Below are 25,959 nucleotides of genomic sequence, written 5' to 3'. Positions count from 1 at the left end.
ATGAGTTTATGAGAAGAAAAGAAATATAAAATTCACGAAATTTGGTCAAATTATAGCCCGGCAAATTCGAAAACCATTAGAAAAATAATCATTTGGCTGTTCGCAACATTCCGCGATGTTATTTTTGGTATAATTGTATCTGATTTGGCAACCGATTAATCATACATGGACGTTATCGCAGGTTAGTTAAATAATGTCGTCTATTCATCCAATCTGTGTTGTTTTATTGGAAACACATCAACAATATAATCTGAACATAATTTTTTTCCAACTGATATTTAAAATTATGAAACGAACCAGAATTTGACCAAATCTCATCGTATTTCTGGCAAGTTGCTACAAATATGACAATAACAAGTCGTTACCAATATTTTTTCCTGCGTCCATCCCAATTTATTAGTACTCCAAATACCATTGAATATATTAGTATATGAATATGAAGACCGTTGAATAATTACGTAGGATTATTGCATGCAAATACGTGTATGGCTGCATGGAGACAGTGTACGAAATGTGCGCATGATAAATCGTCATTAGATTAAATAATGAAGGAGACAAGTCCAGATGTTTCTAGTACAAAACACCAAATCTAAAATTGTGATCAAGGTTAATTGTTTAACAGAAAATGGATTAAGATAGATTAATGCTATTAATGATCGGTAGTTAGGTGGCATAATGTAGTAAACGGAATTCTTAAGTAGGTAAATATGTGTACAGAGGTTTGTTGTGAAAATAAAATATAAGAAAAAATAATACAAATGGAATTCTGTAATTTAATGTTCATTTACAAGAGATATATACTTTAATCTTCTCTGACCAGTGCTTGATTAAATAATGTGAGATCCATCGGTATATTATGGGATGACATACTGCATTGCTAATTTGGGATTTGAAAATAAATGATAAATATTAATTATGAAAATACTACTAGTACTATTAGTTATATAGACATAATATTAACCGTTTATTTGTATTCAATGAAATAATGATGTGAACCTAGTATTTTTGGGCATAGTTGACATTTAGTAGTGTACATATTTTTTAAAATGTGTTTTTATTCTAATACATTCTTCAAAATTGTTATTGGGATCGATCATTTTTAAAGAAAATTAAAAAATTAAAACACGATTTATTTTTTATTCAGGTCTTTAGTAATAAGAGAAAATATAATTTGTATTTTGATGATCCCAATAATTTGTAATTTCAAGAGGCCCGGGTGCTCATAAATTAATGGTGATGCATGTGATGACTCATCGATTTCTTATAATATGTTGATTTTATTTTCATCAAACTCAAATTGATTTACTTCAAATTTTATATGAAGCAAAAAATTAATAGAAAAAACACTATACACACCTTTTTGATGAAAAAACTGTGCACAACTTAAAAATAGTTTATAATATAAAATGTCATAACCGAGATAACAAAATTAATTACATAAAATGTGTTGGACACAACCCATAGGATTTAATATTTTACTAGAATTTAAGAGGAGATAGACGCCTGTATATGATAACTTGATAAATATTTAACTAAAATTAATAGTGAATTAAATGAGATTATTTTTATCATTCCTCACTCAAAGCAAATAAAATGAATTCTTCTTTTAGAAAAATCCTTACTTTAATTTGACTAATTACCTCAATAGTTTGACTATACAAAAAAAGAGTAGTTTATAAGGTTAGGTATGAATTTACAGAAATATTTATATAGCCATGTAGCCTTCATGATCATGACCAAATGAATTTAACAAAAATAAAATTGATGAAACCAAATTTTCTTTCTTTTCTTTTTAACTTCATCTATTTCTTTTCTTGTTCTATACATGAAATTGGAATAATACAAGTAAAATACAAATGAAAATACAAGTAAAATACAAATGAAATCAAATCAAATCTCCAACAAATCATCCAAATCCCACCCCTCAGAAATCTCAAACTTCATCAAATTGCTGCAGAAACTTTCCCTCTCATCTTCAAAAGTTAGAGGGCTGCTAAAATTCTGGCTGCTGTTTCCACTGCTGCTGCTTCCGTTCATCGATTGAAAACCCGAATTTTCCGAAACTTGGTAGCCGAAACTCGACACATCGCTGGCATTTGCCGAAGGAACCATCACATTTTCTTGAAACATTTGTTGAGATTGCGACTGATTGTGAAATGAGTTATTGTAATTGTGATTTGGTGGGGTTTGTTGGTCGATAATGTAGTCAGAGTGATTAGGTTGGAGAGGTGGGGCCGCCGAATTCGACATGTTGTTGGCCCCGCCGTTGGCTGATAATAGGGTCATGGCGAGCCTCAGCGCCTCGGGGTTGATTAGGGTTTGGAGGCGGAGGAGGTTGAGCTGTGGCGAGTTGATGAGCGAGGAGAGGTCGAGTAGGTCGAGGCGCGGGGCGTGGGTCACTGGGTCGATCCCCATCCGGAGCAGGCGCTTCCGGATGTGGGTGTTCCAGTAGTTCTTGATCTCGTTGTCTGTTCTCCCGGGCAGACGTGCCGCGATGGCAGACCATCTGGTCATAAGTAAAAAAAATATATTTGAGACGAACGAACTAAAATCGAAATTGTTTTCCTAGTTAAAAATTATTGAATTTTGAAAAAATATATTTAATTTATTAGAAAATGTACTATACCAAAATTCACATACGAGATTTTGTTACATATCCATTTTATAAGAGGAAAAATGTGATTTGAAATGTTTTAACTTCAACGTGCCACGTCATCATTAAGGCAAGATTTTTTTTTTTTTTTTAAAAACGATGATTGGAAAATGAATAAAATGGTGAGAATCTTACTTGTTGCCAAGAACACTATGGAGTTGGATAATGGTTTCTTCTTCCTCAAATGAAAATCTTCCCCTTTTGATATCTGGCCTTAAGTAATTAGTCCATCGAAGTCTACAACTCTTCCCACATCTTTGTAAACCTATAACATATATATATATATATATATAGCTTATTAATCCAATCATATAATATAGATAAAGAAAAAATTGATATGATCTAAATAAGTGCATACCAGCATTTTTGGGAAGATTTCTCCAATTTCCGGCCCCGTGGGCGTGGATGTATCGACTGAGCTTCTCGTCTTCTTCGGGCGTCCATGGTCCCTTTTTGAGGCCATTTTTGTCGCAGCAAGGTGTTCTTCCCATTGTTGAGAGTTTGAGAGAATATGATTAGAGAAGAAGATTATGTTTTGTAAGAAAAGTGAATGTTGTTGTAGGTCCGGTTGAGAAATTGAAAACAAAAAGCGGCTATTTATAGAAAGAAAATTGATAGTGTGATAAACATTTTTAAGTCAATATGATTGGCGCCGCCCCCTCTCTCTCTTATGCGTTGTCACAAGGTGTCAAGGTTGATGGTCAAATATTACAAATGTCAAATCTAATTAAGATTTAAGATTAACCTGCAATACACTTTCATTCCAATTACTAATGGTGCATCTCCAATAGTGCGGATGTCCCGCCGCCCTTCCCGACGGACTTTCGAAAAACACCTTCTGCCACGTCATAAGGACCCTCTACAGCACTGCTACGTCATAAGGACATCTCACTGCATAGTCGCGGACATCCCCAAGGACATCCCGACTGACTTCGACAATAATAAAAATTCACAAACTCACAATCTATTACTGAATAAATATTTCGACACGAATACGGGGAAAATCAACGAGCCGTATATGGAGTTTAAAAAAAATAAAAAATCGGGACGTCCGCGCAGGAAATCCGTCGTGGCACCGCAATGGCGGATGTCAAGACGGATGTCCCGACGGACGTCGTCGGAAAGCCACGGATGTGCGGTGTCCGCAGCCGACATCCGCATCCGCCCCTCCAACGCTTAATGGCGGATTTCCCGCGGAGACTTCCCCCCGACACCTCGCCGACGTTCGCCGGGACATCCTCCATTGCGGATACTCTAAGTGTTCGAATCATAGCAAAAGTATATGGATAGGAGCATAGCCACATATACAATGAACTAAATCGCTTTTACAGTAAACAAAAGTCATTCTTACAGTGAACTAAATTTGTGTTATCTAGTTATATATATACATTAATATTAGTTTGTGTTATCTAGTTATATATATACATTAATATTAGTTATATTTTGATCATCTAATTCCCTCAAGTCTAGGGAGCTCTTGAGGCAATTTGTTCGATTCAGTAACTCTAGTTTCGATTACTCAACCCTGGTCATTTTATAGAAGAAATTAAAAACATAATTAATTGAAGTAATTTGTTGGAGATTACCGAAGAGCTAGTAGCTTATTATATGAAAATTAGTTTGAAAAAGGGGGTGGCCTTGAATAGACTTTTTAGTTAGTATTTTGTTTGGAACCTTTGGAATACTAAGAAATGTTGGAGTTAATGCTAAGACTAAAGAGTTTTGTCATTTTCGCATTTATTTTTCAATTTTGACATTATAATTTCTATCTCGATTAATGTCTTTCAATTCAATATCGACTTTCCATTTATTTTTCAGGGTACATGTTAACTACACAATAGATTAGTCAACCACATGCACTTAAAAATGATCTTTTTATTTTCAATTTATAATAATATACACGACAAAACTCTACTCATGATATAGTAGCATATACTAGTACACTATTCATTGAATAAAATAAGTGTGATATTTGAACACAACAATCAACTATTTATGAATCTTGAGATTATATTGATGACTCAAAGATGAAGAGATAAGTTCTTGGCTCACGGTAACTTTATCTTGGGACAAGTGTCAGGCCAAAAATGGCTTTGACCTTATAAAGTGAAATCTCATCACAAGAATAATTGGTGGGTTCGGTTGTTACATCTTCTACCAATTATAATCATATGCTTCATTTTTCCATCACTTATATACTTAAAAAATAAACTATTCTTAACCTTTTCTCTTGGCATCATACTTGTAGGATTGAAACAAATTTCAAAATCTCGTCACCTAAAGTAAGTCAATTATGTACTTTCATGTTAGACATGTCAAATAATTACAAGATCATAGTTGAAGATGTGTCGAGTTAATAAAGGATCTAAATTTTGTACTATCTTACTAATTATGCCTTCTAATTAATTACTCCCTCCGTCCAATTGAATATGACCCACTTTCCTTTTTAGTTTGTCCCAATCAAGATGACCCATTTCTTAAAATGGAAATACCTTTATCTCTACTTTATCCCTCTATCTTACTTTACTCTCTCCTCTTAACACACAAAAATTAACTGCATAAAATCCCCTGCCGCCCAAGGAACGGGTCATCTTCCTTGGGACGGAGGGAGTACTATATATACTCCACGTCTCACAAGAGTATGCATTCTTTTGTTTTCAGCTCGTCTCATAATTTTGGAGAGTTAAAGAAAAGATTGAAAAATTCTGTAACACAAGAAGAATGTGAATTTCCGGACTAGTTAAATTAAAGAGAAAATGAAATAGATGGAACTATTTAGAATTCTAAGTGTTTCACTAATACAAGAGCATGCATTCTTTTATTTTTAACTCGTCTCATAAAAATACACACTTTCTAATTTTGGAGAGCTAAAGAAAAGATTGAAAAATTCTGTAAAACAAGAAGAATGTGAATCTCCGGACTAGTTAATTTAAAAAGAAAATGAAATAGATGGAACTATTTAGAATTCTAAGTGTTTCACTATAATAGTAGTGTCTTTTACATCGAATCATATGTATAAGTATTTTCTGATATAATTTGCATTTGCTACATGTAATCTTAAAACTATTGCACATGATTATGTTTTTCTTGTATACAAATTTGAAAAGATATGCATTATACTTCATTATATTGTACTCCAAATATTTTACTATTTAGCTATGTGGGTCCAAAAACTAATTGATTAAGTCATAAGATCTTAGTCTGTCCCGTATGGAATCCATTAAAAACTATCAAAGTATAGTATTTTATATACATGTATATATAGTATTAAAATTTAATTTAGGTAAGCCTTATGAATGAAGGAGACCAATCTTGGCCATAAAAAAATTTGTGTAAAGAGTAATTTTATAACTATGATTTCCTATTTGAGTTTGAAATCAACACGTGTTTACCTGCTACAAAATCCCAGTTTCCAAATTGGGGTAATCTGTGTGGCCACGTACACTGAATTATCTCAATCCTTAATCATAATTAAGTCAACAGCCACTCTCACCTATTATTTTCATTATTTCAAAATAATATAAAGTATTCAACATGAAGCTGTACGTAGCCACACAAAAATACACACACACACGTATCAAAATCTTTTAATTATTTTATTCAAATTTTCAACTTTCCGTTGATTAATTGTGGGAAACGGCCGCTTCTCACTCGGTTGTAATTTTATGTATAAACAATTATTTTAGATAATTGAAGTACTTTACAGATTATTGAATATTGAGAAGATTCCGAGGATCAAAATACTAGTAGTACATAAGTTCAGAATCGAAAATAATGAAATCGATATACCGATAAAGCAAACACTCTAACCAAAATCATTAACGTAGAAAAGTAGCAAACGAACCCACCAGTTAATGAATATATCAATGTGAATATATAATTTACATTGTACCAGTTGGGAATTTCCCTCATCCTAGAGAAGAATGTACACACTATTAATTTGGATATTGCAAGCAACTCAAAGACATTAGACTTTGAGGTAACTAATTCATCAAACTCTTAGCTAACAATACAAATTTAGGTCAAACAATTTTAATAAAATATTACTCTCTTTACCCTACTTTCACTAGACCCAAAGTCAATACACTCTTCCAACGAGGAATTGTGTCTAGTTGCGTAATTAATCTTTTCTCGTAATTGTTTCAAGTTTTATTACCTTAACACACAAGCACATGGAGTGTGATATACTCCTATATTAGTGATAAATGTACTTAAATTGTATATATGCAGTTGACCTTTTTGGTATGCTACATTTAAATAGACTCATGAATATACTCATTAATTTAAAATAAATTAACATTATATATTCACAAATAATACAGGGAAATATTACATTTTAAAAAATTAAATGTCTTTAGATTTAGAAAAGAACTTTTTTACATTGGATATCTGCATAATTATCTCAAAATCAAATTGAATATCATGCGTAAATTTTCACAAATTTTTAAAATCAAAATTCTTTTTAGTTATCTTTCTAAATACATTAGGGTTAATCTAATAACGAAACAATGTAAAATAATAATGAAACTGATTTACATAGAATCAGTCCGATTTGATATAAAAAGTGAGGGCATTATGTACGTACAATTATCATCAGGGACGGATCTAGCATTAAGCTTGATGGGGCAAATGCCCCTGCTCATATTTCATTCTTTATATATATGTATAACCAATTATAGAGATTTTTGTATTAATCTTTCACTAATTGCTCCTTCTTTAATTTTTAAAATTTCTCCATATATATTTTTGTCCCTCTTGCTAAGAACTTCTAGATCCGTCTCTGATTATCATTATTCCATATTAATAAAAAAGAGACATACTCAAAATGAATTAAATTAGATACCTCTAATCTTTCACTAATCAAAACACAAAAAAGTTTAAAAATTCAATTACTTTTCTACTATATATGTTCACATCAGATATATGCAACAATTACGTATACATGAAATCACGATGATATATACTAAAGTGCAAAGAAACTTTTACTTATGTTCCCTATTTGGGCTCATACATCATGCTAAAACAATAATTTACCAATTAGAAAATCAAGCACACCTTGACACACACTTGTCCAAACTTTGTATTTCAACAGTAAAATAATAGGGCACTTAATTATTAACTTTTAAATATTAAATAAAATAATTAATCTACTATTTCGTCATTAGGATTTCTTGCTCAAACATACTTCTTGTAGCAATTAGTTGTCAAACAGCCTATAATTTTTTAAAGAAGGCTTACCTTAATTAGTCACCACGTACGTCGTTAATGAATTTAGAAATTAATTTAATTATTTAATTTGGTGTATTCCACTGTATGAGGTGTTCAATAATCCTCAACAAACTCTCAATAATTTATTTAGACACCATTGAATAATTAACAATTCGAGTAATTCGTCTGAAGTGTGGATAAGAACATACATTGACGATGTCATGCAGTTAAAAACTTAAAATACGAATTAATTAATCTTAACTATATTATTAAAAATGATTATATTAATTTATAGATATGTAAACCGTTGAATAAATTACGTCAAAGTAAATTCAGTGCATGCATATACGTGTATGGCTGCATGGAGACAGTATACGTAAATTGTGGATAATAAATTAATCATAATTAGATTAAATAATTAAGTAGACATTCCAGATGTTTCTGTTGCTAAACACCAAATCTGAGATTTTGATTAAGGTTAATTATTTAACGGAATTAAGATATATCACAGCTATTAGTATGATAGTATCTCTAGTTAGGTGGCAATAATTAGTAAATAAAATTCCTAAGTAGGTACAAATGTGCAGAGGTTTGTTGTTAAGTTATGAAGCTATAAGAAAAAGGTACAAATGGAGTTATCTAATTCGATTGTCAACATGCAAAAATATTAATTTTAATCCATCCCAAGACGTGCTGAAATATTTTCAGTTTTAAAAATGGTTGATATGAATGTAAATTTATAAAATTTTGCCAAATATTAGTTTTGCAAAACCAATTTTAAAATTATCATGTAAATTACTGAATTGTTAATTTATAGTAATTAAACTATTAATTTATTCTGATTTTACAATTAACCAAGATTTCAACGGTGATATAACTTATGACTTTCAGTATTGGACATCAATTAAAACAACATTACATTTTAGGCAGCAAATCAACATCGTATTGTATACTTACTAAATAATTATACTTAATCCGTCCACCATGTAAAAAACTATTTTGACTAAAAACATTAGTTTTAAGAAATTGTTTGACTCTATGAATAAAAGTATAGGAGTGCATTAAAATGATAACACCTCTTAAAATGACATTGTGACACCATGCTAGACTGCAATATTGTAAACGCTCGACTGCAATAGTATGAACGCTAACTGCAATCTATAGGTCGAAGTCTAGCGTATTGGATATTGCAGACGAGAAAAATTGCAGTCTAGCGTATTGGATATTGCAGGCCTTGAAAATTTACCCTGGAGCATTTTTTATGATTGCCACATGACAGCTTATTATTCGTCCACATGTACAAATGATTGACTAGGAATGTTGGTATGATGTTACTTTAAGAGGTGTTGTCATTTTAACACAAACCTAAAAGTATATGGTGAAAGTTAGTGGGATGTGGGACTCATTTTTATTACCCCTTCGTCCTGCAAGAGTATGCACTTTTGGTTGGACACGAGTTTTAATGCACAATTGATTAGTGGAGAATGAGTTTCACCTTATTAGGGAGAAAAGAGTTTGCAAAATTGAAAAGTACATATTCTTCTGCGACGGACTAAAAATGAAAAAATATATACTTTTGTGGGGCGTAAGGAGTATTCGTTTTATAACGGATTTGTGAGTGTAAAAAGTTAGTGGATTGTGGGGTACGCATACCAAAAGTGGAAATGAGTAAATGATTTATTAAATCATGGACAATCCAAAATGATAAAATGACTCTTTAAATGGTTGGCAAAGAGAGTAGTTTCTATTAGTCCATGTTAGTGATAAAATCTTAGTTGGTTGTAAAATTAGAATAAATCAATAATTTATTCATTTATTGACAAATATTAAAGTTGATATATAAAACCAGAAATTGACGAAAGTTTAAAATTTTACATAGTCATACACATTTGAAATCCAAAAGATATTTGAAAGTATGATAGATATGACTCAAAAATTCATTAAATGGAACTCTGGGTCGGGCAAAGTGAATAAGCTAGTTGCTTGCGTTAGAAAATAGATTTGGTGCATTGATTGTTACTAGCAATGAACGACAGACGAAGAATAAAAATAATACTCCCTCCGTCCCACTTAAAATGCAACATTTGAGAATCGACACATGATTTTATGTAGTGTTATTTTATGAGTTAATGAAGAGAGAGTAAAGTAAGAAAGATGAAAAAGTAGAGATAGAGTTGTTTCTATTTAAGGAAACGTTTCATTTTTAATGAGACAATAAAAAAAGGAAAACGTTGCATTTTTAATGGGATAGAGGGAGTATTTATTTGGGGCCCACCTGTCGCACCGTGGAGTTGAGTGCAGATTTAAAGGCCGGGTTGTGTGGAGTTTTAACCCCACGGACCAGGAATACTTAGCATATAAGCCCAACTTATTAACTCAAGTTAACATGGCTGATATTATGCTAAAGCCCATTTATAAATCATCATTTTAAAATAGGCCCAATCCTTAAGTGCACCTTAATTAGGCTATTAGTTAAATAAATTACAGTATTAATTAGATATTGGGCTAGGTTGTGAGTGGACTTACCAAATCAAAAAAGCCTAACAGCTTTGATATTGGGTTATGTTGTATTTATTTTTTATTTTGATTGCCGGCCTTAAAAGACCCACATTAATATGAATGATATTACGCCGAGGGCATTATATTGTTAACTATTTAAGTTGTTAACTCATCAATACATTGTATTAAAAATGTCAACATGGTGATATCAAAATATCAACACATAATATCAACACATTATATTGAAGTTCAACAAAATTATGTGTTGATATTTTAATGTCATCGTATTGACATTTTTAATACACTGCATTGATAAGTTAAAAAGTTAGCAACTTAAAAAAGTTAGCAATTGATCACACCCCTAATTACATCTCTATATAAAATATCATAATTAATGTTTACAATTTGTGGATGGAATATTTGCTCTAAGATGGATACAATCTAAAGAGACAAAATCCTAATTTTATTTAAGAGTTCCATTGTTAAATTATTTGGAGCAGATTTGAATAGAAGAACTCAGGTGCAATTTTGATATGACTCGTCTCTGATGTGCGAGTTCCTGACTTTTAAAACCTCAGAAATTTGCTTCCTCAAACTTGTTGGATGTCGAAAATTTAAAACCTCACAATAACAATTTTTATATAAAAAAAATGAAATTCTTATTTAAGGATATATAAGTGGAAACTAAGTAATGGAGTACAATAAATTTTAATTGACTTTTAGCTATTTTCATAAATTTTGATATTAGTAACATATAAAATTAAACATATTTTTACAAAGACATCACGATATTTCAAATAAATCGGTGTTATTTTAATTCAAACTCAAAATTGAATTAATGAAAGTATAATTTATTTCTACTTTATTCCATATTTTTTATATTTTCCTCTCTCTACTTGACTCATAAATAAAGTTGCATAAAATATTTGTGGCACCCGAGGACAGGACAGAATCATCGGGAGTATAATTTTGTAATCCAATTACAAAAATGATGATAAAAAATGATGATAACGTAACTCTTTTACTAATGGATAGAAATCCATGGGTTCCATCCTAAAACCAATAGGTTTTAGGATGGAACCCATGGATTTCTATCATGGTATCAGAGCGAGTCGCCGACTGTGGATCAAATTTAACTGATACAGGAGTATATCTGGGTCGAAATAAAAAAAATGACTGATCCAGCAGTATATCTGGACTTATTGGGCCAAGTGGTCCAACCGATCGAAAAAAAAATTGGGCCGATTGTCCAATCGAATAGAAAAAGTCCAACCCCTCCAAGGTTCACCTTGAGGGTCTGAGGGAGGGTATTGACAATTGAAACTAAAAATATAACATATGACTGACCCATATTGGTGTTAAGAGAAAAAACTGAAACTAGTATATAACTCTCATGGGCCCTCCTTTTATGATTTTAGGATGTAACTCATATATTTCTATAACTAGTTAATTAGAATACAATAGATTAATTAAAAAAAAATTTATCGTGCATCGCATGATCGTATAAAAAAGATTATTCATAGTTTACCACCATAATTAATCTATAAATAAACGCTCATATAATCCACAATTATTCACTCCATAATCAACAACCATGACCACCGTGCTTGAAACCTGCGGCATCTCCCCTCCGCCCGGCTCCGCCGCCGATCTCTCGCTGCCTCTCTGCTTCTTCGACATCATCTGGCTCCATTACCATCCCATCCGCCGCCTCCTCTTCTACAACCACCCTTGTTCCGAAGCCGAATTCCTCAACACCATTGTTCCAAACCTCAAACACTCTCTCTCTCTAACCCTCAAACACTTTCTCCCCGTCGCCGGAAACCTCCTCTACCCTCTCGACACCGACAAATCCCGCCCCCTAATCCGCTACGTCTCGGGCGATTCAACCCCTCTCACGGTCGCCGTCTCCGGCCGCAACTTCGACGACCTCACCGGAAGCCACATCAAAGAATCCGACCAGTTCTACGACCTCCTCCCGCCGCTGCCGCCGGCGACCGACGACGGAAATTACAAAATTGCCCCTCTCGTCGCCATGCAGGCGACGCTCTTCCTCGGCCGCGGGATCTGCGTCGGCGTGACCAATCACCACTGCCTCGGCGACGCCAGATCCGTGGCCGGGTTCATGTCCGCGTGGGCGGACATCAACCGTCACGGCGGAGACGAGCAGTTCTGCTCGTCTCCGCCGTGTATTTTCGAGAAATCCGTTATGGGATATGCGAACGGCGCAGACGAGAAATACTGGAGCGCGAAGCGAAAGGTCGCTTTCACTGCTCCATCAAGTTTGCCAGTGCCTAGCGGCAGAGTCAGGGCCGCATTCACACTCCCCGAGTCCGATATTAAAAGGCTAAAAAACCGTGTTTTCTCTGAGATTCCTGGCCTAGTCAACGTCTCGTCTTTCGTCGTCACGGCGGCGTACGCGTGGAGTGCTTTTGTAAAATCTGCGGCCGCTGACGAGGTGGACGAGGGCCGGGACGAGGCATTAATTATTCCTGCGGACGCGAGGGGGAGGCCGAACGCGCTTATTGACCCTCCAGTGCCGGTGAATTACTTCGGGAATTGCATAGGTGGGGCGATGGTGAGAATGGAGCGTAAGAGGGTGGCGGCGGACGGCGGATTTGTGGCGGCAGCGGCGGCGATAGCTGATCGGATAAAAAATCAGGTGAATTGCAAAGATAATTTCCTAAAAGGATGGGAGAATTGGATGTCGGAAAGGCCAAATTTCGCGGAGATGAACAGATTGGGGGTTTCGGGTTCACCGAAATTCGATTTGTTGAATGCGGATTTCGGGTGGGGTAAGGGGAGGAGGTTGGAAGTTGTGTCGATGGATGAGGATAAGTATTCGATGTCGTTGTGTAACTCATCGGATTCCGAGGGGGGTTTGGTGGTTGGATTGTCGTTGCCTAGAGCCAGAATGGAGGCTTTTGCAACTATATTTCATGATGGCCTTAAACAATGAAGATTGTGTTCCAACAAACTTGTTCTACATAGGATGGGTTGTGCATGACAACAGACGTGGACTTTATGGAATAAATTGATTATTGAGTCTTTCTTTACATGTAACGCTTTTGGGGTGAGTCATGAGTACTTTGTCATGCTTAGTTTTTACTAATAAAAGTGTTTTCTTTTGAAGTTTTGATAGTTCAGAATTTTAATGGAAAATTTGGATGACCAAAGTTGTATGTTTTGGTGTGGGAAATTTGAGAAATGTGGTTATGACTAATTTAGAAATGGGATTTCATTGTTTTTGTATTTATAGAATTGGAAATTTAATTTACAAAATTGAAATTTGCACTCCTAACCCATTGGTCTGGCCTGGAGTTCCGGAACGCATACTGCATTAGGTGTCGGACACTCGGACCGGACCACCATGCACGTGCAGTCTCCCACCGCTCGAGCGGCCACACACCGTGCCCCAAAACTGCACCGCTACCATGGTAAATACGTCAGGTCTCACTAGGATAAATATTCACTCGTTCCATCTCAAATGATTGATTTTTCTTTTTTGAGTTGTGTCATTATAAATGATTAATTTGCATTTTTAATTAAAAACAAAACATTAAATCATTATTTTACTCTCTTTATATCTTATCTTTATCCTCTTTTCTGCTTTATTTACTCCACTTAATTTAATAAATATCATTTTCTTAAATATTACTGTTCAAAAGAAATTAATTATATAGGTGCCGTGGAACGGATGGATGGTTGTATACTAACTAAACCCATAAATTTTGAGAGACAAAATCACAAGAAAAAATACTGAAAGAGACAAAATCCCAAGATTAAATTAAGTTCTCATGATCATCGTGGTTTATATTTTTTTCTTCTTACGTAATGAAACACGCATTATTCTATCTAAAAGTTAATCTAATTCTTTCATTTAATATAAATTATTAAATTTTCCACCTCTTCGCAAAAGATACGTCTCCGAAGACCCACATTATTATACACCCTCCGTTCCAAGGAAGATGACCCATTTCTTGGGCGGCACGGGATTTTATGCAACTTTATTTTGTGTGTTGAGAGGAGAGAGTAAAGTAAGAGAGAGAGAATAAAATAGAGATAAAGGTGTTTCCATTTTAAATAATGGATCATCTTAGTTGGGACAAACTAAAAAGGAAAGTGAGTCATCTTCAATGGGATGGAGGGAGTATATTACTACCGGCTCTCAATCAATTTTGAAAATAATAGTAGAGTACTAAATATTATCGTAATTTCACATTTATCTGTAAATTAAAAATTAATATTCAATGTGTTCTTTTCGAGATTGGTAGCGACGTCCCTCCAACTTCGGCAAGTTTTCATAACTTTAATGCACTTATATTGATTTATTTACTTTGGTATCAAGAATCTTTTCAATTTCCAAATATTTAATTTATACTACTCCTTTCTTCCTATAGAAATAGTCTAATCTTTTTTCTCATTTTCTTTTACTTTATTATTTATGGATCCCGCCATTCATCATACGATTTTAATTATTTTTTGTCCTTCTCTCTTACTTTACTAGTTACACCCTAAAACTCGTATCAAACCTAAATGACCTATTTCTATGTGACGGAAGTAGTTGTTATATCGTTGTTGTTATTTTCTTGATTCCGTGTTTTTTTTATAAAACGTGAACTTGTTCGTGAGAATACGACTACTTGTTTTGTTTGTTCGATTGAATGATTGTAGATGTGAAGATATGCGATTTTCTATTAAAAAGAGTGCTACATAGAAGAAAGATGTAGTCTATGAAAAAAAATTATCACTATAGTTGTATTTATTTTGAATAGTAAAATAGAATGATAAAACACAAAAGTATTTAATAATTAAAAAAAATTTAAAATTATTTAATCAATCAATGAATTAATCATCGTTAGTCACCCTCATTGTTTGCACTATTTTGTAAGCATTTGCTGCATGGAACAATATGTCATATAGGAATCATATCGTATGGATCTTGACATTAATAATTGTTTTATTTAATACTCCATAAACCCATAAATTTCAAAAGAGACAAAATCTAAAGATAATGCAAAGATCCCATCATCATCTTGTTCTTTCCATGTTGCATGATCAAATATTCATTAATCTAATTCATTACATTAAAATAAACAAACTCTCTTTTATATACCTTGAGCATGTTTGATAAGTTAGTAATACCAAGATAGAGAATTATATATGGACATTTCTAATTGTTTGATATCATAGTTAAGCTTAACTCAAAGCCCAATATAAGACCAGAGCCCTATCTAATCTTACCAAAATTATAACATTAACCTTGTTTATGTATCTCACCAATTTGTCAAGTTAAGCCATGTTATTTAATATACAATACAAATTTAGATAATTTCTTTTCTATCAAACAACAATAGAAAAAAAATCATATCTTTGCATATCTTGACATGAAGCCCGTATTTCTTATCTTGTTTTACATATCTTCTCATATCTCATCTTTTTTATCAAACGAGTCCTACTAGTATGAACCTAGAGTTGGGTTCAATATCAATTCTTCATCCATCATCTATTGTCAGCGATAACAACTAGCTAAAAACGCAATGACCACCGTGCTCGAAACCTACAGAATCCAACCTCCGGCAGGCGTCGCCGCCGAGCTCTTCCTCCCGCTCTCCTTCTTCGACATGACTTGGCTCCATTTCAGTCCGATCCGCCGCCTCATCTTCTACAACCACCCATGTTCCGAAGCTGAATTCTCCAACACCATTGTTCCAAACCTCAAACACTCTCTCTCTTTAACTCTCAAGCACTATATCCCCGTCGTCGCAAATCTCCTCTACCCTCTCAACACCGAAGCCTCGAAGCCTGTTTTCCGTTACATCTCCGGTAACTCCATCCCGCTCACGATCGCCGTCTCCAGCCTCGACTTCGATGAGCTCGTCGCGAATCACGCTAGAGAATCCGATCAGTTCTACGACCTACTTCCGCCGCCGGCGCCGGCGCCGTCGACGCTGCTGGCCGATGAAGAAAATTACCAAATTGCCCCTCTGATCTCTTTCCAGGCGACTCTGTTTCCCGGCCGGGGAATCTGCATCGGTTTGAACAACCACCACAGCCTCGGCGACGCAAGATCGATCGTCGGATTCTTGAAGGCGTGGGCTATGGTCAACAAATCCGGCGACGATGAGGCGCTCGTGTCGAAATGCGGCGAAACTCTGCCGATTTTTGAGAGATCCTCTGTTTTCGGAGATACTAGTAGACTCGATGGAATCTTCTGGAATGTAATGAAGAAGATTCCGTTGAGAACAGCGCCATCGAATTCGTTTTCAACGAACAGAGTGAGAGCTTCGTTCATCCTCCGCCAATCTGACATAATAAATCTCAAGAATATGGTTTTGTCGGCGAGGCCGAACCTTGTTCGGGTCTCCACTTTTGTCGTCACGGCGGCGTATGTCTGGACGGCCTTGGTGAAGTCTGGCGAAGGCAGCGGAGATGAAGGTGAGGTGTTTGTTTTTCCGGCCGACGGAAGGGGGCGGAGGAACGCGCTGTTTGATCCGCCGGTGCCGGTGAATTACTTCGGGAATTGCTTGGGTGGTGGGGTTGTGAAGGTGGAGCATCGTAAGCTGGCAGCGGAGGATGGGTTTGTTGTGGCGGCGGAGGCTATTGGTGATGAGATGAGGACGAAAATCTACAATGGAGATGAGTTTCTTAAAAGTCCGGAAAAAAGGCTGTCTGAGATGCCGAAATTTAAGGGCATGAGAGTTTTGGTGGCGGCGGGCTCGCCGAAGTTTGATTTGGCGGAGGCGGATTTCGGATGGGGGGAGGCTAGGAAGGTGGAGGTCATGTCGTTGGATGGCGGGAAATATTCGATGTCGTTATGTAACTCTGGCGGCGATGGTTTGGTAGTCGGTATGTCGCTGCCAAAGGAGATGATGGAGGCTTTTGCTTCAATGTTTGAACATGGCCTAAAATCATGAGTTTATAACAATTTGTTTGGATGTTTGTTATGTGATTAAATTGATGTTTATGTTTTCTATTAGGCATGTGTAATGCTTGTGTAAAAAATTAGACAACATATATGCTACACAATAAAGATGTTGAATGTTCATACCTAGTGTAACTTTTCCATTAGGGCAGAAGTTTGAACATAGAAATGAATCATTAATTTACATTTTTGTCTATCAAATTTTAAGAAATTATGGAATAAACTAAATTAGACCTTGAGTTGAACTAACTAAACCGATGCTTGAGTTGATCAGTGTATAAATTGAAGTGGTCAGAACATTTTCATAGAACATATGAATGCATATTGTCAAGAATGTAACATTATATACTAATCAATGTCCAAACACTCGTCTTAATACAACCCAAAATTATCCAACCGAATTAAAGTTATGATCTAATTACACTCTACATTTTGCAAAAACAATTGAAAAAGTCGTATCACACACTATCATGTAGTGCATGCTACTCGGATCATGCACATATAATGTCTATAAAAATTCGTAGAGTAGAGGATGAAACACAATTTATCGACGGGAAAACGTCATGCTGAGAATACGAGAAACCGTCCGAATCCATCCTCCGCCCGACACCCCGGCCGAGCTAAAGCTACCGCTAACCCTATTCGACATTTGGTGGATTCACACCCCGCCTACCCTCCGCCTCGTCTTCTACGACCACCCATGCTCATCGGCCGATTTCCTCGACACGGTAATCCCGAGGCTCAAGCAATCCCTTTCCCTCACTCTCAAGCACTACCTCCTCGCCTCGGCCAATCTGCTCTTCCCTTCGGATCCGGACCACAAGCCCTTGTTCCGTTATGTCACGGGCGACTCCGTCCCGCTCAGAATCGCCGAATCCGGCCGCGATTTCGGCGAGGTCATTGGGGACCACCCTCGGGACGCGGACCAATTGCACGATTGCATCCCCGCGTTGCCACAACCTGCTGACGAGGCAAGATATAAAAAAATCCCCCTTTTAGCCCTGCAGGTGACCCACTTTCCTGGCCGCGGATTTTGCCTCGGCGCAACTAACCATCACAGTCTCGGCGACGCCAGATCGATCGTCGGATTCATTTCGGCGTGGGCCGAGATCAACAAATCCGGCGACGACAACGACTTTTCGACCAAAACTCCGCCGATCTTCGATCGATCCGTCGTCAAAGATCCCGCCGGAGTCGCCTCGGTATTCTGGAACGCGGTGAAACAGATCCCGGTCAATCCGGCGCCGGCGCCTCTGGCGCCGACGCACCGAGTGAGATCTACTATCATCCTCTCCCCACAGCACTTGCAACACCTGAAGAGGCAGATCTCCGCCGCTCCGGCGTCGTCGTTCGTCGCTGCGGTGGCGTACGCCTGGTCGTGTCTGTCGAAATCGGCAGACGCGATCGGGGAGAAAATCGGCGGAGAGGAAACGGAAGTGTACTTCCTCTCCGCCGACGCGAGAGGGAGGCCGAACGCGATGATCGATCCGCCGGTGCCAGTGAATTACTTCGGTAATTGCTTGGGCGGCGGGATGGCGAGCTTGGAGCACGGGCGGCTGGCGGCGGAGGAGGGGTTTCCGGCGGCGGCGGAGGCGATCGGCGGTGAAATCAAGGGGAGAATTTACGACAAATGTGAATTTCTGAAAGGGGTGGAGGATTGGCCGGCGGGAGTGGTGAAGTATATGGGGATGAGGAGTTTGTGCGTGACGGATTCGCCGAAATTCGATCTGTATGTGGCGGATTTCGGGTGGGGGAAGGCGAGGAAGGTGGAGGTGCTGTCGATTGACGGTGAGACCTACGGGATGTCGTTGTGTAACTCGAGGGATTCCGACGGCGGATTGGAGATTGGTGTGTCGTTGCCATTGGAGAGAATGAAAGCTTTTTCTGCTATATTTGCACGTGGTCTCAAGTTGTGAGTTTCGGTTTCGGTTTCAGTTTCAGTTTTCAACCGTTTCTGGTTTCGACTACAGTCATGATTGTGGAAGACACTTGAAATGACGTCGTTTTAGTATGCTACTATGCTTTAATTTTTGTTAAATATATACTCTCTCTGTTCATAGAAATACATCTTGGATTGACACGAATTTTAATACTCTCTTAGTCTCATTTCAAGTGAATTATTTTTTCTTTTTGTGATGTCCAACTCTAAATAACACATTTCTAAAAATAAAAACATGTCTTACTATTCACTTCACTTTAACTCACAAAACAATACTATATAAAATCTCTGTCGAAATAGAAATGCTTCACTTAGAGTATGATGGATGGAGTATGTAATGAGAAAAAGTAGAATAGTCGTACTTTTATATAAAATTTTATATTATATAACTAAAGACGATACATTCTACTAATTTTTTCAATCCACTTATATTTTGTAAAGATCATTCCAGATTAAATGGTGAATTTTTTTAGGACGGAGGGGATAATTTTTTGTCTCAATTTTCTTTCAATTTTTTGAATCCACGTTAGTTAACTATAGACAGTTAATGGAGATAGAAAGGTGTATCAAAGTTCTAACTCCGTAACTTATAATCGCAACAAAAAGTAATACTCCCTTCATCTTCGACATGTTTTGACTCGGCATAAATTTTAAGTAATACTATAATACAAAAGTTAAAAAAATTAACGAAGTGACACTTATTTTTATAATTTTATAACTTCAAAATACCGTCTTAAAAATAGAAATAAGTAATAAATTTTTTAAAACAGTATAAAGGTATATATATATAGATGACTCAAGATTTACAAATTCAATCTACTTTATATCTTATCTTGAAATGTCGGTACTAAAAGGAACAAGTCTATTTAATTGCACATGGACTAAGAATTTTTATGGATACAATTTCTAAATATTGGGAAAAAATTACTTCCTCCGTCACAGAAAATTTGTCACCTATTTTTATTTTCGTCTATTCCTAAAAATTTGTCATATTTAATTTTTACTATTTTTGATAATGGACTATACATTCCACTAACTTATTCACACTCTTATTTTATTATAAAATAAAACTGATATATAAAAGTAGGACTCACATCCACTAACTTTTTCAACCCACTTTCTAGTACATTTCTTAAAATCAGTGTCGGGTCAAATGGTGACAAATTTTGGAGGACGGCATTAGTTTATAAAACACCGTATCAAGTTGTTCGCTTCATACTCAAAAACCCTGAAATGACAACTGTGATCGAAACCTGCCGTATTCCGCCGCCACAAGGCGCCGCCGCCGAGCTGTTCCTGCCGCTCTCCTTCTTCGACATGATGTGGTTGCATTTCAATACGACCCGCCGCCTCATCTTCTACAACCACCCATGTTCAGAGGCTGAATTCTTCAACACAATTGTTCCGAACCTCAAACACTCTCTCTCTTTAACTCTCAAACACTATCTCCTTGTCGCCTCAAATCTCCTCTACCCTCTCGACACCGACGCCTCGAAGCCCGTTTTCCGTTACATCTCAGGCGACTCCGTCTCGCTCTCGATAGCCGCTTCCGCCCTCGATTTCGAAGAGCTCGTCGCGAATCACGCTAGAGAATCGGATCAGTTCTATGACCTCCTTCCGCGGATGCTGAAAATGGCCGAGGAAGAAAATTACCAAATTGTCCCTCTGATCTCTCTGCAGGTAACTCTCTTTCCCGCCCGGGGAATCTGCGTTGGTTTGAGCAATCACCATAGCCTTAGCGACGGGAGATCAATCTTAGGATTCATGAAGGTAGACACCTATCAAAGTATTTTCTCTTTTTTATTGTTAATTTTTAACCTCTATTAATATTGGTACTAGTTCTTAAATACTAGTAGTAGTACTATAATTAAAGATCTTATATTGGTGTTAATTTTTGTACTACAATACTTACTCCTTATTTAATTAAAATAGTGCTATTCGACTGTCACAAAATATGTTCAATCATGAAGTTCTTACTAACATTTTTTTCTTGAAGGCGTGGGCTATGATCAACAAATCCGGCGATGATGTGGTGTTTGTTTCTAGAAACGGCGATTCTCTGCCGGTTTTTGAGAGACCAATTTGCAAAGATTCTAGTAGAATTGATGGAATATATTGGAAGGCAATTAAGCAGCGTCCTTTCAAGCCGGCGTCGACGCATCCATTGCCGACCAATAGAGTGAGAGCTTCGTTCATCCTCCGCCAATCCCACATCAAAACGCTTAAGAATCTGATCTCCTCGGTGAGGCCAAACATAGACCGAGTCTCCACTTTTGTGGTTGCTGCAGCGTATGTTTGGACCACCTTGGCCAAATCCTTGGGTCCCGCTGAAGATGAAGAAGAGGTTTTAATCATTGGGGCCGACGCAAGGGGCCGGCAGAACGCACTATTCAATCCACCAGTGCCTGAGAATTACTTTGGCAATTGCTTAGGTGGCGGGGTGGCGAGAGCCGAGCATCGGAAGTTGGTGGCGGAGGATGGTTTTTTTGCGGCGGCAGAGGCTATTGTTGATGAGATGAAGGCAAAAATCTACGACGAGGATGAGTTTCTCAAAAGCCCGGAAAATCTGTTGACGGAGATGCCCAAGTATAGAAACATGAGGGCTTTGTCGATGACTGGTTCCCCGAAGCTGGATTTCACCGAGGCGGATTTCGGATGGGGGGAGGCGGCGAAGGTGGAGGTTCTGTCGTTGGACGGGGGATATTCGATGTCGTTGTCTAACTCCGGTGACGGAGATTTGGTTGTCGGTATGTCGTTGACCAAGGATGAGATGGAGGTTTTTGCTTCTATGTTTGCAACTGGTCTATGCATGTGAGATGATTGTATTACTAATAAAATATAAATATATCATCAAATAAAATTCTAAAATATAATCTATTTGTCATGTTAAGAAGATAAGTAAATTTTTTAGTCCACGCCAAATTTTGTGATTTGTTGGTTAATTTGTATGATTGGAGTACTGATTAAAATCATAAAATGTGAGTGTAAGTTTATATAAACAGAGAAAGAAGGTGTGCTAATTTAATTGGTGAGAGAAAAAGTGGTTTATAATTTTTTTTATTATTTTCAAAAATAAAAATATATCTATTTTATTTGAAACCAACTAAAAATGAAGATATGTTTTGGGGATGGAAAGAGTATAACATAAAAGATGTGTCGCTGGAATAAAATTGCAAATTTCATTTATGACTATATACGAATCCAATATTCCCAACCAAAAAATACATACATTTATCGTGTTAAAATACCACTGTAAATTTCATTTATGACTATATACGAATCTAATATTCCCAACCAAAAAAATACATGCATGAGACAGTGTTAGAATACAACTGGAAATTTCATTTATGACTATCTGCCAAACTATTAAAACTGAAAATTTCATTTTTGACTATTTCCCAATTTAATTACCCCAACAAGAAATTACTCATCACTCAAGAATCTTTCAATTCAATTATCTTTTTATTTCAAAAAACTGGGTTATATCTAAATCATAATATTTGGTCAAATTTAATCTGTCTAACGAAATTTAAAACTAGAATATTAAAATAAATAAACGAAGATCAAAATAAAAGGAATCATATACTATAAGAAATGAATAAAAGGTGAGTAGATTGAAGAAAATGAGGAAATTTGAACTGAAAAAAATTTAGACGAATTGAAGTCAAAAAATCACTATAATTTGAATTTTTTTATGTTGGTGCAAAATGAATGTAGTGGGGATTTATAATCTTCACTTAGATATTGGATAGTAGTCACTTTTTCTAAAATTTCTTGTCTATAAAAAAAGCCTATATTAGGGCATCCGCAATGGTGCGGACGATGCGACGGACGATGCATCGTCCGTCGCATCGTCCGCCACTGCAGCATCGCCGACGATGGGTTAACCATCGTCCGCGCCCGATAGATCGTCCGCGGACGATGCGCGGAGGATACCCATCGTCCGTCGCATCGTCCGCCACTGTGGACGACGCGGACGATGGGCACGCGTTTCAAATTTTTTTTTGAATTTTTTCAATTTTTTTTTAATTTAAACTCTACTATTCACTACCATTTCACACACTCCAATTTCACATCTTTTCAATTTCTCTTCAATTATTCTCTCTCATCGACTCAAAAATGAATCCCGACGACTACGATTTGAGTACATCGGATGGCTGCAGACGGGCCTTGACTCGAGCCTTGTTCGATGCCGTTAATGAAGCCAAGGCGGAATGCTTGGCACAAATTCAGCGGGAGCAGGCGGCGGCGGCGGCGGAGGCGCGGGTCCCTCGCCCGATACGACGGCGGACGTTTGTCCCCCGCGAGCACGACGTAGCGCACGAACGTCTGTTCGCAGATTATTTTGCCGAGAATCCAAGGTGGGGCCCGAATGTTTTTCACCGCCGTTTTAGAATGAGCCGAGATCTTTTTCTCCGCATTGTGCACACGTTGGAGGCCCGTGATGAGTACTTCCAGTATCGGGAAGACGGGATCGGTAGACCCGGACTTACGCCGTTGCAGAAGTGCACAGTTGCGATCCGCCAGTTGGCCTACGGCACAACAACGGATATGTTCGACGAGTACCTTCACGTCGGGGATACAACTGGCCGCAAATGTCTGAAGAATTTTTGTAAGTTAGTTGTGGAGGCTTTTGGCGACACATATTTGCGACGCCCAACTGCTGACGATTGCCAGAGCCTGATGCGGATGCACGAGACGGTGCACGGCTTCCCTGGGATGCTAGAGAGCATCGACTGTATGCACTGGCAGTGGAAGAACTGCCTGACGGCCTGGAGAGGCCAATATACTAGCGGCTACAAGGGCAGCCACCCGACGATGATCCTAGAAGCCGTCGCTGACCACCGCCTCTGGATCTGGCATGCCTACTTTGGTGTAGCCGGGTCGAACAACGACATCAACGTCCTCAACTCGTCCACCCTATTCGCTGATCAGTGCAGGGGTCGCGGTCCGGCCATTCAGTTCACTCCCAACGGCCGCACACATCATATTTGGTAATACTTGGCCGATGGCATATACCCTAGGTGACCTGTCTTTTTGAAGACGATCAGCTGCCCAATTGGTGAGAGGAGAGTCTTGTTTGCGGCAAAGCAGGAGTCCGCACAGAAGGATGTGGAGCGGGCTTTTGGGGTGCTCCAATCGCGGTGGGCAATCGTGAAAGGTCCGACACGTTTCTGGTACAAGGAAGTCATCGCCGACGTCATGTATGCGTGCATCATCATGCATAACATGATAGTCGAACAAGAACGTGTCCATGTCACCAATTGGGTGGATGATGAAGCCGGATCTAGCTCCAGCGCGGCGACCTCGCCGGTCACTCGAGGATTACCGACTGGCTTCGGTGCGGTTCTAGAGCGACAGGCCTCAATGCGCAACCAACAAGACCATACTCTGCTCATGACCGACATGATTGAAGAAGTTTGGACCCGCAACCGCCGCCGTTGAGAAATTGTAGTTTTTTTTTTTCGTATTGTAATGTTTGAATTTTAATGAATTGAAGTTTTAGTTTTCCAAATTTTGAAGTATTTAAATATTCAAATAATAGAAAAATGCTTAGGGCGTCGCTTAGGGCGGGCTATAGTCCGCCCCACTGCAGGTGGAATAAGAGGAGGATAAAATGCTGATGTGGCGGTGCATAGGGCGTCGCTTAGGGCGTCTCATTGTGGATGCCCTTATACTCCATCCGTTTCATAGTATTGAAGGCATTTCTTTTCGACACACAATTTAAGGAAAATTGTGGTAAGTGAGTTAAGTAAAGGAAGAATAAAGTAGAAAATGAAAAGGGTGGAGAGATAAAAAGAGAATAAAGTAAGAGACAGTGAGGTAACTGAGACGAAATGTGTTGACTTTTCTTAAAAAGAGAAATGACTCCACTACTATGGAATGTAACAAAATGGCAAAATAACTTCACTACTATGGAACAGAAGGAGTACCAGCTTGCTGCCGTCTCACACTTGTGAGACGGCACGAGATTTTAGAAGGTTTTATTTTGTGTGTTAAGTGAATAGAGAAAATATAATATTTATATTAATGTAAGAAAGAATTTTATCCATAAATGGAAATGTTGCATCTTTAATAGAACAAACTAAAAAGGAAAGTGAGTTATCTTTTATGGAAATAGGGGAGTACGTTTTTAACATATTTTTACACATTCTTCTCGTCAAAACTCCTATTTTATTGTTCTATTTAAACAATGTATTCATATTATTTATAAATTAAAAATCTAAATAATAAATAATATTTTAAGATGTGTGGCTAGCAATAAAAAATGACCAATATCTTACTTATATTTTTTCTCTATTATGACAAAATGGCACTATTCTTATATTCTATAAAGAAATATTTTACAATATCATAAGATTTTATAAATACATCAAGGATGTATCGTTAGAATAAAAACGTAAATTTTATTTATATTTAAAGGACACATAGAGAAGGGAATACCAAAGGGGGATGGATCCTCTTAGGAAAATTTTCAATTTTTATCTTAGACAAATTCTATGTTTTTCTATGTCCTAAAGTAGTTGAGTCGTATTTTTATTTGGGTTATCCTATAATAGTTCAATCATTTTCTTTTATGGCAAAAACTTTATCCTCTCTTATACTTTACTTTGTATTCATCTCTTTACTTTACTCTCTCTACTTTAACATTTAACACATCAATTTCTTAAATTACGTGTCTAAAAGAATGCCTCAACAACCTTCGAAGGATGGAGTATTTTATAAATAAAATAT

The 25,959-nt window shown here is 37.0% G+C and overlaps 5 protein-coding genes across 5 annotated transcripts; 4 read left to right on the top strand and 1 right to left on the bottom strand.

Moving 5' to 3' along the window:
* Positions 1-1,775: 1,775 nt before the first annotated feature.
* Positions 1,776-3,206, bottom strand: LOC125190502 (transcription factor MYB102-like). Its single transcript, XM_048087825.2, has 3 exons — positions 3,012-3,206; positions 2,789-2,918; positions 1,776-2,506 (listed from the first exon to the last, which is right to left on the bottom strand). Exons 1-3 carry the CDS (start codon positions 3,142-3,144, stop codon positions 1,891-1,893), a joined length of 879 nt encoding a protein of 292 aa, XP_047943782.1. The 5' UTR covers positions 3,145-3,206; the 3' UTR covers positions 1,776-1,890.
* An 8,748-nt stretch (positions 3,207-11,954) lies between these two features.
* LOC125190889 (malonyl-coenzyme:anthocyanin 5-O-glucoside-6'''-O-malonyltransferase-like) lies at positions 11,955-13,492 on the top strand. Its single transcript, XM_048088305.2, has one exon. It carries the CDS (start codon positions 11,955-11,957, stop codon positions 13,317-13,319), a length of 1,365 nt encoding a protein of 454 aa, XP_047944262.1. The 3' UTR covers positions 13,320-13,492.
* Positions 13,493-15,852: 2,360 nt separating this feature from the next.
* LOC125190645 (malonyl-coenzyme:anthocyanin 5-O-glucoside-6'''-O-malonyltransferase-like) lies at positions 15,853-17,414 on the top strand. The gene has a single exon (XM_048087995.2). The coding sequence runs from the start codon at positions 15,901-15,903 to the stop codon at positions 17,275-17,277; it is 1,377 nt and encodes a 458-aa protein (XP_047943952.1). The 5' UTR covers positions 15,853-15,900; the 3' UTR covers positions 17,278-17,414.
* A 255-nt stretch (positions 17,415-17,669) lies between these two features.
* LOC125187931 (malonyl-coenzyme:anthocyanin 5-O-glucoside-6'''-O-malonyltransferase-like) lies at positions 17,670-19,421 on the top strand. Its single transcript, XM_048084606.2, has one exon. It carries the CDS (start codon positions 17,849-17,851, stop codon positions 19,199-19,201), a length of 1,353 nt encoding a protein of 450 aa, XP_047940563.1. The 5' UTR covers positions 17,670-17,848; the 3' UTR covers positions 19,202-19,421.
* Positions 19,422-20,442: 1,021 nt separating this feature from the next.
* On the top strand, positions 20,443-22,097 carry LOC125188832 (malonyl-coenzyme:anthocyanin 5-O-glucoside-6'''-O-malonyltransferase-like). The gene is made up of 2 exons (XM_048085893.2): positions 20,443-20,994; positions 21,221-22,097. The coding sequence occupies exons 1-2, from the start codon at positions 20,458-20,460 to the stop codon at positions 22,037-22,039; spliced, it is 1,356 nt and encodes a 451-aa protein (XP_047941850.1). The 5' UTR covers positions 20,443-20,457; the 3' UTR covers positions 22,040-22,097.
* Positions 22,098-25,959: the final 3,862 nt, after the last annotated feature.

Source organism: Salvia hispanica, chromosome 5, assembly GCF_029641045.1.
Source record: "Salvia hispanica isolate PSC_SH4W2 chromosome 5, Shi_PSC_v1, whole genome shotgun sequence".
Classification (NCBI taxonomy): domain Eukaryota; kingdom Viridiplantae; phylum Streptophyta; class Magnoliopsida; order Lamiales; family Lamiaceae; genus Salvia; species Salvia hispanica.
This window is presented reverse-complemented; position numbering and strand designations above follow the sequence as displayed.

Coding starts and splice junctions, on each gene's coding strand:
- LOC125190645 (XM_048087995.2), top strand. CDS start 15,901: ATGACCACCGTGCTCGAAACCTACAGAATCCAACCTCCGGCAGGCGTC.
- LOC125190502 (XM_048087825.2), bottom strand. CDS start 3,144: ATGGGAAGAACACCTTGCTGCGACAAAAATGGCCTCAAAAAGGGACCA. Junction 2,919..3,011: donor AAATCTTCCCAAAAATGCTG/GTATGCACTTAT, acceptor TATATGTTATAG/GTTTACAAAGATGTGGGAAG. Junction 2,507..2,788: donor CATAGTGTTCTTGGCAACAA/GTAAGATTCTCA, acceptor ACTTATGACCAG/ATGGTCTGCCATCGCGGCAC.
- LOC125188832 (XM_048085893.2), top strand. CDS start 20,458: ATGACAACTGTGATCGAAACCTGCCGTATTCCGCCGCCACAAGGCGCC. Junction 20,995..21,220: donor CAATCTTAGGATTCATGAAG/GTAGACACCTAT, acceptor TTTTTCTTGAAG/GCGTGGGCTATGATCAACAA.
- LOC125190889 (XM_048088305.2), top strand. CDS start 11,955: ATGACCACCGTGCTTGAAACCTGCGGCATCTCCCCTCCGCCCGGCTCC.
- LOC125187931 (XM_048084606.2), top strand. CDS start 17,849: ATGCTGAGAATACGAGAAACCGTCCGAATCCATCCTCCGCCCGACACC.